The sequence below is a fragment of the Hyperoodon ampullatus genome (assembly GCF_949752795.1).
Source record: "Hyperoodon ampullatus genome assembly, chromosome: 16".
In the NCBI taxonomy this organism is placed as follows: Eukaryota; Metazoa; Chordata; class Mammalia; order Artiodactyla; family Ziphiidae; genus Hyperoodon; species Hyperoodon ampullatus.
In genome coordinates, this window is record NC_136929.1 from 57,580,225 (window position 1) to 57,596,436 (window position 16,212).

The 16,212-nt window shown below is 47.4% G+C and overlaps 1 protein-coding gene across 3 annotated transcripts in view; it reads left to right on the forward strand.

Moving 5' to 3' along the window:
- Positions 1–2,568: 2,568 nt before the first annotated feature.
- The window catches only part of LRCH1 (leucine rich repeats and calponin homology domain containing 1), a gene marked incomplete at both ends in the record, with an annotated part of 189,351 nt that continues 175,707 nt past the window's right edge, over positions 2,569–16,212 (forward strand). For all 3 annotated transcript variants that reach the window (XM_079722106.1, XM_079722104.1, XM_079722105.1), the window contains one exon: positions 2,569–2,875. In XM_079722106.1, the coding sequence (XP_079578232.1) occupies positions 2,569–2,875 (307 nt within the window). The remainder of the gene's footprint in view (positions 2,876–16,212) is intronic.

Sequence of the window (16,212 nt, forward strand, 5' to 3'; positions counted from 1 at the left end):
ATGTGAATTAGGAACAGTCAGAATCTAGGGTTTGAACACAGTCGGGATCCTCTGATCCTCTGGGTGTTCCGTCATATGGTCAGAAGGCTACTTCTGGAATAACCAAGATGGTTAGCTAGGTCGATGTAATAACACAGCTGTTATCAGAGGACTATATGTAGGGTGTGGGGAGAGTGAAACAGGAAGAGGGTTCTGTTTTCAGAAGAAATAAAAAGGGTATTGAACAAAGCAGAAATGTCCACCTTCTTAAAAAAAGTGAAGAAACAAGACAGCAAGAGAAAATGGCTTGTCAAGTTTCTTGAATATTTATGAATAACCAAGATCACTTTCAAGGGTAAAGTACTCTCCCCCATTTGAAGGAAAAATTCCTTCATTCAAGGACATCATTTGTAAGATGTATCAACAAATGGCAGCCTGTAAAACACATGGTCTATTGTGCAATGCTTAATTACTAATCTTCATTGTGCACTCATTATACGCAAAGTATCTTTTTGGATTCTGGGATATGGGGAAGAAGTTGCAAAGATGAATAAGTCCCTCCCTCAAGGAGTTTACATTTTAGTAATCTGGAGAAGATAAAGCAAGCTATAATAACAAGGTCAACCTAACATAAGAACAGATTACTACAAAGCAAATCCTGAACTTATATCCCATCTTTTCCTCTAAAAAAGTTTGTGGTCCTAAAAAAATTATGCTCTATATGATGCAACACCACAATTCACGGTCTGAACTACATTTGCAGTCGCCAGAAGGTGTCCTCAACCATACCCTGCATACTGATCACACAGACTACCACCTGGTTTTAGCTGAAGACTTTCAAATGAAATTTGTTTGTTTCTCTGCTTCTCACTCGCTTTTTGGGAAAAGACCAGTGAGGAAAGGGAATGGTAGGTTATTTTTTATAAGTACACTTTCACTTTCATCATCATTATTATCATCATTATTATTTTCAAGCCTGGCTTTTAAAAGTCTGGGAGGCAGAGGAGAAAAAGTTGATGAGAGAAGAGGTTTTCGGGGAGGCTACCAGCAGGTGGCGCTTGTCTCCTCCTCCGAGGTTACAATGTTGGACTCATCCTAGAATCCTGTAGGACTCAAGGGCTACGTACTATGCACGCAGTCAGTGCAAGTGACATAGATCACGCGGTACTTTAGATCCAGCCTGGTGCTCAGGCCACCACGTTTCTGCATCACCACTTAAAAAACCGCCTTCTCTACTCCAAGGGTTAAATTATTTTCGTACTGACCCGCATCCTCACTTCCCCTAGCTAAGTTGCTCACAGGGACGCTGCTCAAGCCTTGGGCGGAGAGCAAAAATAAAGGCCCTAGAGAGTTGGAGCCAAAACTTCGGAAAGGAGTGGGACTTTATTAATCTTCCAGCTGGTCTGCTCTTATGGTGTCAGATGTTCTGTCTCCCCTGGTGTGCAGGCGTTGGTCTGGGCAGAACATGAATTCACTTGCAGGCAGACACATCAGCTCCCATGCCCCACAGGGGCTAGAGGAAGCGCACGAGGATACCTTGACGGTACCTGTGCGCAGGCTCCAACTGTGACTGAGTTATTGGCTAGTTGGGCTCACTGACTTCCTGACCTTTCCAGCCCCACCCAATTCTGGGCTCAGCCAGCCACAGCCAGCCCCTCTTCCTCATAGGACAATGGGTTCTGTCCACCATAAAAACGACCTGTATTTTGAAAAGTCCTTCCTTTCTGTGTCTGTAGTTTTCTGCCATTGCTCAGAAAACCCTCTGCCTTACTCCTATTTGCTTGCAGCGAGGTGCGGCCTGGGAGGGCGTTTACAGGAAGGAGGGCAACCCTAGAGTCTGAAGGCTCTACTTTCAAACCCAGCTCCGCCTCTGACTGCATGGGTGAACTCTTAACTTCCTCTGTGGCCTGGGGGAAACAATTTTTCCGCTCACGGGGTCCCTGGATTAATGAGATCACGAATGCAGACCACCTGGACCAGCGACTGGCTCGTCGTAGGTGCCCAAATGCCAGGGGTCGTCTGTTGGCCTGACCCCACAGTGAAAAACTGCCTCTCGGGGAACTCTGGGTCAAAGAACCAGAATACTTTGCATAATTGAGATAACCTCTCACCTCCCCGTGATCTCACGGCGTCCAGCCCCCCACGTTCCCGGATAGCGGGGCCGAGCAGCAGAGCTACCGAGGCGGGCGGCGGAGGAAGGCGCAGGGCTGGACTGACGGCTCTCGGGGAGGAGGAGGAGAGAGAGCAGGCGGCGGAGGAGGGGAGAGCCGCCTAGAGGAGGGAGCAGAGGCGGGAGGAGACACATGCGCGCTGCCTGCGCCGCCGCCGCCGCCGCCGCCGCCGCCGCCGCCGCCGCAGTCTTCAGCTTGCCAGGGACAGGAAAGCCTCGAGACCGAGCTGCCACTGCCGCCTCCCCTTCTGCCCCCCCCCCCCCATTCCGCGCGCCTCCCACACCCTCCTCCCCTTCTTCCAGCATCTCTCGGTGGAGCCCTGCAGGGACTCGGCCCGGGCTGCAGTCTCCCCGACCCGGCGGAAAGCTGTGACCCCCCCGGCAGGAGCGGCAGGGCGGGGTGGGGGGCCCGGGAGAAGATGGCGACGCCGGGAAGCGAACCCCAACCTTTCGTCCCTGCCCTGTCAGTGGCTACTCTGCACCCCCACCACCATCCCCCCCACCACCACCATCAGCACCACGGAGGAGCCGGAGCCAGCGGCGGGGCCGGAGGAGGCGGCGGCGGCGGCGGCGGCGGGGGCTTCAACCTGCCCTTGAACCGGGGGCTGGAGCGCGCGCTGGAGGAAGCGGCCAACTCCGGGGGGTTGAACCTCAGTGCTAGGAAGCTGAAGGAATTTCCCAGGACGGCGGCCCCCGCGCACGACCTCTCGGACACGGTGCAGGCAGGTGAGAGAGGGCCGAGGGCGGGCAGTGGGCGTGGGTGGCTGTCTGTCGTCCCTTCCCCGACGCGGTGGCCAGTCTGAGATCTGGCCTTGCTGAGGGACGAGCGGCCCGTGCTCTCCTGAGGAAGGGACCCGCGTGGGCGCTGCGGCGCCGGGAGAGCCGGGCTGCTCCGGGCCGCTCGGCCCGCTAGCGTGTAGGAACGCGTGGGTCTCCGGCTCTCCACCCGCGGCGGCCGTGTGGGGGAAGTGGCCGCCGGGCTGGGACTTGCGGGCGTGCCGGGTGCGCGCAGTGGAAGTGGGAGGTTTCAGGCGGCCGCGGCCGCTTTCTGGGCCCCGCGTAGGGGCTGGGAAGCCGGCCGCGGTGTCTGCGCCTCCGCTTTGCGTCGAGGCGTCGCCCGTCCTGGTGGGGAAACCCAGACAAAGGTGGCGCGCCCTCCGCCCACCCGAGGGCATCGGCGCGGTGCCGCGAGGCCCCCGCGGCGACATCACTGAGCGCTCCAGCAACTTGGTGCCGACTGCGAGGAGGTGCCGAGGCTTCTCCTTCCTGCGCCTGTGCGAGGAAAGAGCGGCCGCCGAATCGCAGCGAAACCGAATCGCCGCCACTTTGCTGGGGGGGTCGGCTCCCCGGTTCTTTGCCTCTAGCTAACCGCCCACGCGGTTTGGTTCCTGCCACCGAGGCTACCTAGTTCTCAGTAACCCTATCTTTGCGGGGGCCCTGGAAAGAGACGGCATGGCATATTAAAAAAAAAAAAAAAGAAGAAAGTAATTAAAGTGAGCCGGTTTTCCTTCGTGAGCCGGACAAGTTGCAACTCGCGCCAGTGAGCATACAGCGTTTTCATGTGTTATGTTTTCAAGTTATGTCATGTGTTGACATATTTCTCAGAGGTCGGCTTTCTCTTTGGTAGTTGGAGTTACTGGAGTGAGATCTATAAACAGGAAGGAGGCTGATGGAATGCGATTCAGGCCTTGGGATCCCTACAGAACTGACTCGGTTCCCGACCGTCCGGTTTCAGCTCCTTGGGGGAGGGTTTGTATCTTGGCAAGCGCCCAGCATTTCCCAGAGCAGTGGGTGCCCCGTTTTGGAACCACCGCCCAGACCTCGTGGCTGTCATCACATCAAGGGCTGAGTGTCAGACCCCTAGGATCCTGGACGGCTTGACTGTCAGCTCCAGATCTCCCAGTTTCCTCTCCTGCGGGAAGAGGGGTTCGGGGGAGGGTGCAGACAGTTGCCTTTTGGAGCTTGGTTTCTAGTGCCCCCCTCCTTTAATTCAGTAAACTTTTATTGAGTCCTAACGAATATTTAGACAGAGTTCTGAGTCCACTGGAGGCAAAAAGGGCTCTTAAGGGTCATTAAACTTTGTAATTTGGATTCAGGGATAGTCAGGAATGGGCATAGAGGAGGGAATTTCCAGAGTTGAGCTGTCAACAGCTGGGGAGTCTCTTGATAGGACTTCTTAGTTGCATTTTCTCAAGTGGAAGTTATTCCAAGAATTGCCTGAATCATTAACTTAAAAAAAAAATCCGTTGTTAAGTTCGACTTCCCTTTTGCTATAGAGTGTACAGTGAGCTGTGGAAGGATTGGATATGACTGCAGAAAATGGAGCTGGCATGACCAATAGTAATATGTGTTTGTCGTTCAGGATGGGGGCATTGAAAGTTGTTCCTCTAATTCAGTTATGCTGACGTTTATTTCAAGATGGGTGAACTGCTCTGTTGGCATTTCTTTGAGAAGGCTCGCGCTTTTTAAAAAAATTAATTAATTAATTTTTTTTTTGGGCTGTGTTGGGTCTTCGTTGCTGCTTGGGCTTTCTCTAGTTGCGGTGAGCATCGTTGCAGTGCGCGGGCTTCTCATTGTGGTGGCTTCTCTTGTTGTAGAGCACGGGCTTCAGTAGTTGTGGCTCAGGGGCTTAGTTGCTCCAGGGTGTGTGGGATCTTCCCTGAACCAGGGCTTGAACCAGTGTCCCCTGCATTGGCAGGCGGATTCACAACCACTGCGCCACCAGAGAAGCCCAAGACCCGTGCTTTTAAAAGCAGAGACCACCTCTTTCAGTGAAGGCCTTACCATGTGAGGCACGGCAATGCTTAAAAATATTTTGTTCTCTCTTGCTTGCTTGTGGCGAGCTGTGGTTGTGAGTTCCGCAGGTTTTAAAATTATGAACCTCACTTGCACGTGTTTTATGCTTAGAAAATTCTAACTAGCTAAAACTTGGAGGTTTAACTTGCCGTTAAAAAAGGCAGTGTTAATTATGGGAGGGGGAGTGTCACGGAAGTTTGTAGAAAACTTAGGAAAACCCTATAAAGATAAAGAGAATTCAATGTAGACAGCTATTTTACATGAAATTTCAGTACCTGAATGTGTTAAAGAGTTGCTTTTGCCAAATCATCTTTGCCTCAGGTCAAAGCTGGGTGTAAACCAAATGTATTCTGCCCTTTGTTCTATTTACCGAGCACTGTTCCTTATTTGGAAGAGCAAAACTCAAAATAAAGCAAGAGTTAAAATTACCTCCGTTTGCATAGTGTTGACATTTCCTGCATATAAAGAGTTCTAGTAGAGTGGAGTGTATGAACAGTAACATATACAATAAAGACAGTGGTTTCTCTGGGGTTAAAATTTAGTTTACAGAATATCTCTTAAGATCAGAAGGACATATGAAGATTCTTAAAGACCTAAGATGTAAAGTGGACTTTTTCATAAATTTTGGAAGACAGCGAGTGACATAGAAAGCTTTTTCTCACTGTTCAGTTGTATAATACAGACCATTTGGTTTATGCCTTGTAAAAGTAACTATTCTGGCAGCCACCTAAGCAGAACTGCACTCTTGGGCAGTGTAGCTTATCTGGACAGGAGTTGTGAAAACCCAGATGCAAACACAGAAATATAGAGGCCCTGGGCTGCTCAGTAGATGTTTAAGCTCTGTCAATCAAGTGCATACATATTTTTCATAGGAAAAAAGCTCTCAGGCTCTCCCCCTTACTTTGAGCCTATCGATTTACCCATATTGGAGTGAAAATAGTTTGGTTGTGTCGGGATCTAGTCTTTTGGCAGGTGAGAAGGGGAAAGAAAGGCTGATCCATGCAGGTGTGGTGGCACAGGTGACACTGGCTGAATGGGAGAAACCTGAACAAAAGAGCGATGATGAGCACTGGGTATGTGCTCAGCACTCTCCTGCCCGGTCCTTGTTAGAAGCTATTCAGAGCCTCATGTACAGCTGGGGAGAGTTGAGTAATAGTTGCTGAAGATCATAGCCCTACTTAAATGGTGAATCAGGGATTGGACTCTGATGGTTTCACTCTAGTGTATATGTTCTTTTTTTTTTTTTCTGAGTTGGGTCTTCGTTGCTGCGCGCGGGCTTTCTCTAGTTGTGGTGAGCGGGGGCTACTCCTCGCTGCGGTGCGCGGGCTTCTCTGCGGTAGCTTCTCTTATTGCGGAGCATGGGCTCTAGGCGCACGGGCTTCAGTAGTTGTGCCATGTGGGCTCAGTAGTTGTGGCTCTCGGGCTCTAGAGAGCAGGCTCAGTAGTTGTGGCACACAGGCTTAGTTGCTCCGCGGCATGTGGGATCTTCCCGGACCAGGGCTCAAACAAGTGTTCCCTGCATTGGCAGGCGGGTTCTTAACCACTGCGCCACCAGGGAAGTCCCTAGTGTATATGTTCTTGACCATATTCCTGTTAAGCAGGGAAGGGGTGGAGAGGAGAAGAATTTGGGAGGGTATCTGGAGATTCATTCAACTCACATTCATTCTGCAAGTACCCACCAAGCGCCGCTAAGTGCCAGGCACTGTTCTAAGCACTAGGGATACAGCAGGGACCAACAGAGAATCCCTGTATCCCTTCTGATGGAGTTTTCATTCTAGTTGGAGGCGGGTGAGGAGATAAAGGAAGAAGTAGATTTTGCAGGTTGAGTAGGAAAAGTTATACTTCTAATATCTCTGTTTAGAAGTATACATACTGCTTTGTATTAAAGATGACTTATAGCAGCTTGTAACAACAACAGCATAAAAGATGACTAGTAATAAATACCAACTGAAGCAGAAAATCTGCCCGATAAAAAGAAGTACACAGATATGTGCATCAGGAAAGCAAACTTTTTTTTTCTAGTGCTGATTTTTTTTTTTTTTTTTTTTTTTTTTGGCTGCGTTTGGTGTTCGTTGCGGTGTGCGGGCTTCTCGTTGCGGTGGCTTCTCTTGTTGTGGAGCACGGTCTCTAGGTGCATGGGCTTCAGTAGTTGTGCCACATGGGCTCAGTAGTTGTGGCTCTCAGGCTCTAGAGTGCAGGCTCAGTAGTTGTGGCACCCAGGCTTAGTTGCTCCGTGGCATGTGGGATCTTCCAGGACCAGGGCTCGAACCCATGTCCCCTACTTTGGCAGGCAGATTCTTAACCACTGCGCCACCAGGGAAGTCCCTAGTGCTGATATTTTAAATAGTGTCATTTTGGGATAAGGAAGTTCCAGAGGGTGTTTGTATGACAAATAAAGCAGATTGAAAAGAGGAGTAAGAAAAGAAAGCGTCTGTCTCAGGCTGATTGCAGGAGGTCCTGGAAAATTAGAAGGAAGCTCTTCGATTTGATGTGCAGAACAGTTGTTGAAAGTTGGTCTCATTAAGGAGAGGGAGGCCTGTGTCATTGCCAATATCTTTTGGGGTGGCTTGAAGCAGAAAAGTCTATATGGGAAATGAAGGGCTTCCCCAGCGCGGGGGACAAATACTCATCGAGGTCCTGTATGTGCCAGTGCAGGTGCTGGAGGAGGTGCAAAGTGTAAGACACGACAGGAGCGCCACAACAGGTCCAGGAAGCCACGGGACTCTCAAGGCAGGTCAAGGTGAGATGCCAATAGCGTAGATAGACATTGCAGAATTCAGGAACTAAAAGGCCATTTCAGTTAAATGGGTTAGGAAAGACTCATAGCAGAGGTGGGATTTGGGTCAGGTTTTGTAGGATGGCTAGGTTTCCGATGGAAGTGCCCAGAGCCCATGCTGTGGTGGGAAAGATGGTTTGAACATGTGGAGTGAGAAACTGACAGCCTAAGACTTGCTGAGAATAAAACAGTAAGAGAGGGCATTCAGGCTTGTGCTTCTGGTCACATTCTCCCACCCCACTGTCACCATGTAATGAGGTAACAGAACACGGGGCTCTTAGGACCCTTTGAGGATGCTGGGGATGGCTGACGCCTGGGATATGTCAGCCTGTGGGACTAATGCCCTAGTCTGTCTGAGATACCTCTCTCCAGTGTCTGCAGAGGCAAAGAATCTTCTCTGAGATTTGTGGGCAGGTTTATCTGCTGAAGCCTGACTTTCCCCCACCCCACTCCCATCCTGTAGCAGCCGAATCCTTGGGATATTAGCACGCTTTAGTCATTGGGATGCACCCAGGACTTGGTGATATCTATTTGGTCTCAAAAACCATGCCATTTCGTTCATAAAGATTTTTCATTACAAATGTAATGAAACTTGAAATCACATGTGCTTTCGTAGAACGTGTGTTCTTTTTTTTTTTTTTTTTTTTTTTGTGGTACGCGGGCCTCTCACTGTTGTGGCCTCTCCCGTTGCGGAGCACAGGCTCCGGATGCACAGGCTCAGCAGCCATGGCTCACGGGCCCAGCCGCTCCGCGGTATATGGGATCCTCCCAGACCGGGGCACGAACCCGTATCCCCTGCATCGGCAGGCGGACTCTCAACCACTGCGCCACCAGGGAGGCCCCGTGTGTTCTTTTATAGTTATATCTTGTTTCAAATTATGTTTCTGCTATTGAATTAAATTTATTAGTCATTGCTGTAATGATAGTTTATTGTGGTAGTCATTATTTAAATGGCTATATTAATGACATATATTCTGAATACTTCATTCATAAACAATGAGTCACATCCTTTTCCTTCCTATTATTATTTTTTTCTTGTTGATCAGTTTCAATGCAGAGGACTTCTAATAGTAAAAGCTGTTAGAACTACTAAGACTCCATATATATGGTGTCTCTGAACCATACCCAGATGTGCTCTTCCACGTTTCTGTTTGTGGCGGAAACAATCTCCACAAACATACCTCTATTCTCATTGCTTGCATTATGGGCTGTTCTTTATTGAAAAGGCAGAAGCACACTAATCATGTTTCTAGGGTAACAGCATACAACCATACAAAACCTCTGGTAATTTTTGATCTGTGCCGGTTTATAAGTTCAGCCTAAGGTTTGACTTCATCATTGAGAGGATTCTACCGGATTGTTTGTCAGTCACTGCGACATCTTATTTGACTTTTGGTGAGTGTATGTTATTAGGCAAAAATTCAGCACACCCCGCTATTTAAAATTTTTAACTTCGATCGTTGACTAAGTTTTTTTTTTTTTTGAGTTTTGTTGCAAACTTAAATTTTTCATGCTGTGGTTTAGCAGTTCTTTGGTGTAAGCATTTAAAGGGTAGATACCTTTTGAAATCCATGTTGGTGTTGATCAGTGCAGAGGTTAATTTCCTTTTGCTCTTGCTGTCCTACTGGTGTGAACAAAGGCTTTTTCTGTCCTGTTACTCAACTTCATCATTACTTATTTAAGCATAAGTTGTTTCCTTCTTTTGTGTGTACTTTTCTATTTTTCCCCTTTTTCCTATCTGTTTGTCTACCTACCTACCTATATCTGTCTACCTATATCTATAGGTATATCTATTTACCTATGTCTATAGGTATACTTATATACTTGTATTTATAGGTATATATCTATATCTACATAAATTTATGTAGGTGTGTGACTTGCTTAACCAAAAAAGAAAGCCCAATTATATTTGCATATCTGATGCCTTTATTTATGTATAATTTATAGGAAGTCTAGAGGCATCTCTTATTGCTACAGTTCTTTTGTTGCATGAAAGTATTTTTTTGCACCAAAATTTTCATTTGCTCTATAAATTTCTATTGATAGAGATATAGGTATAAAGATGTTTTATCTTTAGGCTGGGCAGCATTTACTTTCTCTTCATCTCTTCCTAGAGTCATCTCCCCCAGGTGCCGTATTGAGTATGCTTTTTCAGAGACTTGGCAATTTAAATGGCAGAAATGCTATGAACTCTATTTAGGGTGCTTATGGGTTCATCAGTCAGACCACATGACTTGAACTTTTGTCTGTGCCTCACAAAAACTTGTCTGTGATGCTACTTTCCAGATTTGGTTTAGCTTTTTGGAAAATTAGACTTCTGCCTTAGAAAGACATCAGGGAAAACTGGCCTGGGCTTTGATCTGGTACTGCCACCAAGCTCTTTCAGTGACTGTGTCACTTGTTGGAATTAAGGTAATTTGGTGTTAATTGCAGTGTTTATTTCAAATATAAAATTATAATCTATCATAAAAGGCTTAAGGATATAAGACCCAAAACCCAGCTATATTTACATATCTGATGCCTTTGTTTATGTATAATTTATGGGAAGTCTAGAGGCCTCTGTTACCGCTGCTGTTTTTTGTGGCGTGGAAGAATTTTTGCCGCAGAATTTTCAGCTGCTATTATATTTCAGACAAGTTTTTGTGTGTGTCGTGTGAATTGTTTAACGAAAAAAGAAAAAAAAAGCGAGAAAGAAAAGAAAAAATATGGAAAGTCAAGATTCCATGTAAGCCTTAGTTCAGGAAAACTAGGCCTGCCAATAAAGATGCAAGCTTGAAGCATGTCTGTGTTTTCTTCATCTTAATTTCAGAGTTCAGTAGTATTGCTTCCATAAACTGTAGTAAGAAGTCATACATTTGGAAACCATCTGTTCCCACAGAGTAATTCAAAAATCGAGTGAGACTGTTTACATGAACAGAAAGTTGAGGAACTGTGAGAATGTGGCTTCTCTTGCTGTCACTCCAGCAAGGCAGTAGGAGGGAAATGCCTTTATAGTTGGATTTCTGTGCGCTCGTACTTTTTCCCATCCCTATCCTCCTTCATTGGCCATAGAGGAGGAGTATAGCGGGGACAAAAAAAATCAGAGAACAGCAGTGTTTGATTTGCATCACAGAAACATTTTATTTTTTTTGCTTGATGAGACATTATTGCTCCTGTGTTAATATGACGTTGATACTGAGCCAGCTTAACTTATGGTACCTGGAACTTTTCCACGATTTTTAAATTTTTTCTAAATTTTTTTGCACTCATCTTCATTTTTTGTTGCTAGTATATAGAAATAATTATTTTATATAAATTTATTTTATTTATTTATTTTTGGTTGCATTGGGTCTTCGTTGCTGCGTTTGGCCTTTCTCTAGTTGCAGCGAGCAGGGGCTACTCTTCGTTGTGGTGCGTGGGCTTCTCATTGCAGTGGCTTCTCTTATTGCGGAGCACAGTCTCTAGGTGTGCAGGCTTCAGTAGTTATGGTACACGGGCTCAGTAGTTGTGGCTCGCGGGCTCTAGGGTTCAGGCTCAGTAGTTGTGGTGCACGGGCTTAGTTGCTCCGTGGCATGTGGGATCTTCCCGGACCAGGGCTCGAACCCGTGTCCCCTGCATTGGCAGGCGATTCTTAACCACTGCGCCACCAGGGAAGTCCCTCCAGGATATTTTAAGTCACCAAGGTCAGGCTTTATAATTTTGGAATCTGCCGTGATACTCACTTTCTTCCTTTTGCTGTGTTTTCTCAGTCTCTTTGCTGGAGGGACCCTAAGACCGTGTGACTTGAAGCAGAGCCGGGATCCCTCTGGCTCAGTGAGCCTTGAATTTACCCTTCACTGTTCTCCCCAGATGGGCAGAGAGAGGCCCCATTTTAGTTTTCTTAATCTTCTGGCTTCTCCTGTGGCCTTGCTCTTGACAGCTGCCCCCTGCAGCTCAGGCCATGGAGTTTTGCTACTCGGTGTATCTCCCTAACGTTCTTTCCTATTTTTTGATGTTGATGCTGTACAGTGCTACGAGTAGCACCAATGCACCTGACCTGGTTCCCTCAGCTTGGCTCTGATTTGAGGCACTTTAGCTCTGCAGGCAACAGTGACAATTTCAAAGATAGCATCACCTGCAGACTGCCTGACTTGGCCTTCCTTTAGATTGCCTTCGTTTTGCTTTTTCAGGTCATTTCCCTCACTTTGCCCTCCTCCCTGCCCTGGAAGAGTCACCTTAACCATGCTCCTATTTTATCCAGTCCCCAGCCTATTCCAGACACGGGCCTCCCTGCCATCCCTTCCTTGCAGATCTGAGCACTGAATCAGGCATAGCTTTAAGGCACTTTTGCATTATTTCCTTCTGGCATTTTTTGTTAATTCTTGCCTTCCTCTTTGGTGCTTTCCCCAGGTTTCAGCTTTTTCCTCCTTCGCTGGCCTGTGAGGTCTGGCTAGGCAGGGGTCTTTCCTTATTTTCGTATGTGCCCTTCATGTCTGTCACAGAAAATGCTAGATTAGCGTCAGTGCACCGTTCTGTCTCCTCTTTCCTACTCACAGCCCTCTCTTAGTCCCTGCACTCTCAATCCATCATCTTGGATCTGCCACTATGCACAGTTTGCTGATCTGCTGCTTTTTTTTTCAGTGCTGACCTTATTTTTTTTCACGTGACATCTTTTTGCTTCTCAGCATCACCCACTGTATTAGTTGGCTTGGGCCGCATAACAAAATACCACAGACTGGGGGGCTTAAACACCAGACATTTATCTCCTCCCAGTTCTGGAGGCTGAGTCCAAAGTCAGGGTGTCAGCGGGGCTGGTTTCTCCCGAGGCGTCTCTCCTTCGCTTGTCAACGGCCAGCCTCCCTGTGTGTTCCCATATGGCCCTTCCTCTGTGCCTGAGAGTCCCTGGTGTCTCTTTGCGAGTCCAGATTTCCTCTTCTTATACAGACACCAGTCACACTGAATTAGGGCCCACCCGTAACCTACTCATTTAACCTTGGGTACCACTTGAAAGGCCTAATCTCCAAATAAATCACATTCTGAGGGACTGAGGGATAGGGCTTCTAGGCGTGAATTTAGGGGGACACGATTCAGCCCAGCATGCACCCCCTCTGGTGTTGCTGGTCGCTAGCTACTGTTCCTCCCCCAGCCTGGATACAGTGACTTGATGCTGTGCAAGTCTGCCCTCCCATGAGGCCCAAGCCAGGCCTGTCTTATTCACCACTCCAGCCCCAGGACCCAGCACAACACCATGCTGACCCCGCCTGGGTGCGAGGTAGACCCTCAATTAATGTTATCGAGCACATGATGTGCTGTAAAAGGGGAAGGGGCCACACTCATACTTAAAAATGGGTGACTCTGGCTAGCCTGGGCCTCCCTTCTCCCCACCATCTCTCACAAATTTAGAATCTTCTTTTTGGTGGTTGGTGGGTCCCCAGAGTTACGCTTTCTCAACAGTAGTAAAAAGAAAGATAAGGTTGCTTTCTTCAACATTTGCAAGTGTTTGATAAGCCAGGTTACATCAGGAGGTAGAGTTATCCTGACTTCTGAAGGGGATGGGTGCAGTTTTATTGTATCACATCGTGCTTGAAATTAACAAGTGAGGTGAAAGTAAAATTTTTGAGTACCTGTCATGTATAGGATCTGTGGATAATTCAAAAAATTAGAGACATAGTTCTGTGGTACATACTTTGCAGAATTGCGTAAGGACTAAAAAAAGAACATGTTTGAAAGTACTATACATGTATAGTGTTCTCATTAACAAGTGTCTTTTCCAGATAAAGCCTTTCAGTCTGTCTTCCATCTTGGGTAGATTAGAGGTTAAACATCAGCTTTCTTGAGCCTCAAGGGCCTGGGTCCAAATCTTGGCTTTGTCAATTATAAACTGTGTTACTCTGACCAGATAACTTAAACCCCGGGTATCAGTTTTCTATAAACTGATGTCAGCTATAAAATGGGAACAATACGTACTTAGCTGAGTTGTGAGAACAATGATTATAACAACAATAGATAACATTGTCAAGTGCTCTCTCTGTGCCAGGCATTCCTCCAAGTGCTTTATATGTTAATATATATATTAAATATATGTAATATATACATTGCCTCATTTAATTCTTGCTGAGTGTTCTAACTGTAGTGGGAACTCAGTAATTCCTAACTCTTCCAGCTGTTCGCTAGGTTCCACTCAACCACCTGTGTCTGGTTGAAATTCATCTGCCTCTGAAATCCCTTTCTTGACCATTGTAGCCTGAAGAGGGAGTTTAGATATCTAGAAACCACCCATTCACATCTCTCCCTCATTTAATAGCTGAGGACACTGAGGTTCAGAGAGCTTCAGCCCCTTGCGCAAGGTCACACAGCAGGGCAGTGGCAACTCCCAGCAGAGGGCCGTTTCTGTGGAGCCTGGAGGCTACATTGGATGGACGGAAGACCTCCCTTCCTCCATAGACTTCTCAGGTCAGCCTCACCCAGACCAGCCACGGGGAAGGTCCCTAAAAGAAAAAATACTGTGAAACCTTTAATAACATGTGGTCCAAAGCTGGGGAGAACAAGATAGAAAACTAAGAGTGGTTACAGATTAAATGTGTTAGTTCAGGATTTTACTGCATGTGGTTTGGAGGACATGCATGGGCTCCGTGTAAATTGGCTCCCAAGTACTAAAAGGCGTGTTGGGAAGTCCCACCCAGACTCACAACCTGGAGGTCCACAGCCGCCTATCATAGCAAGGGTTTTCTTGGCACTTGAAATACATTTTCCAGTGGAAATACAGTAGTAAGTGGTGGTTTGGTTCCCCCGCCAACCCTCTATTTAACCCTAGCAGAGCTGGGCCTTTGTGTCGATGGTGTTTCTTTGGAAAAATGTAAGCTCCGTTCTGACAAGGAATTCTGAATCTGGAGATTGTGGCATCAGGATGTGAACCTCCTGCCTCTTGGGGATAACTCTCTCCCCTGCGGCCATTCCTACCTGATGTCAGAAAGTTCCCCTCCCTTCTAGGCCCCTTGGTCAGTGGGCCCAGCAGACTGGGTGTCCCTTCCCCCTGGTGTGGGGAGCAAGGGTCGGCATAAGTTGGGGGTCAGCTCTGGGACTCCGTGAGGCCTCAGGCCTAAGAGGCGCCGGCCCAGGAGATGCCCCCTGAGGGAGACGGGCAGGGATTTAAACACCTCTCTGCCTAATGGTTGTATTTTTTTTGCGTTTTATCTCCCCAACTTATTTATTTTGGACTTTGAAGCAAATGACGAGTCTCCCTGAACTTCAGGTCTGTAATTTGTTAATAGTGAAAATACTCTTCCTCACTCAGGGCTGTTGTAAAAGGAGGTACGCGGAGTTTGGGGCTGGCTCAGAGCGAGTGGCCCGCAGATGTCGCTGGCCTTCCTCGATTCCCGTGGGGTTATGCGTCATAGTAAAATAATATAACTGAAGTAAAATAGATAACTGCACATTGTTAGCCTGTCATTGGCGTAGTGGGTAAGAGCACACGTGGCTGGGTCTCAGTCCTGGTTCTACCAGGATATGGCTAGTACTTAAGCTCCCTGAGCCTGGTCATACAATGAGGGATAATGATCATGGGATTATTGTGAGGAGGAAATGAATGAATATAGGTGTAAAGTACTCAGGTCAATGCCTGCTGTTGACGTTTGCCATTATTATTATTATTATTTTTTTTGCGGTACGCGGGCCTCTCACTGTTGTGGCCTCTCCCCTTGTGGAGCACAGGTTCCGGACGCGCAGGCTCAGTGGCCATGGCTCACGGGCCCAGCCGCTCCGCGGCATGTGGGATCTTCCTGGACCGGGGCACGAACCCGTGTCCCCTGCATCTGCAGGCGGACTCTCAACCACTGCACCACCAGGGAAGCCCCCATTATTATTATTATTGTGGCCGAGCTGCGTGCGGGATCTTACTTCCCCGACCAGGGATTGAACCTGTGCCCCCTGCAGTGGAAGCTTGGAGTCCCAACCACTGGACCACCAGGGAAGCCCCGCCATTATTATTATTATAGTCCATTATCTTTAGAAAAGAGAGTCAATCTTCTAAGGCACAAAAAGACTAGATTCCTAGAAATATTGTGATATTAATAAAATAATCTTGATATCCAGAAAGCTTCAATATACATGCTTTCAGTATGTGTAAGCGTTATATTCTTTTGACAGTCTTTGGAGGGTGATTGAGTAGGTGCTATTTATTCTTCCAGCTCTAAACATTCAGGGCTTACGTGTAAGGAAACCCAGACTAGATGGTGAAATCATTTTCCTTGGGTTATGTTTCTAGTAAGTGTTTGAGCCAGGACTGTATCTTCTGAGTTCTTAATGTGATTTCCATTCATTCCTCAATATAATAGCCTTCGTAGGTTTGATTTGATTTCATCAGGACAAAGAAATCCTGAGGGGACAGGCTGGTAGAGAAGAGTGCTCCCCTGTGGAGAATGGAGAGCGTATTCTGGGGCTACACTATGTATTCCTGCAAAGGGTGCTGGGACCAAGGCTTGTTTTGGGCCTTGGGATGGAGGGATAGGAGGGAGGGGGTGGGGCCTCAGAGGAG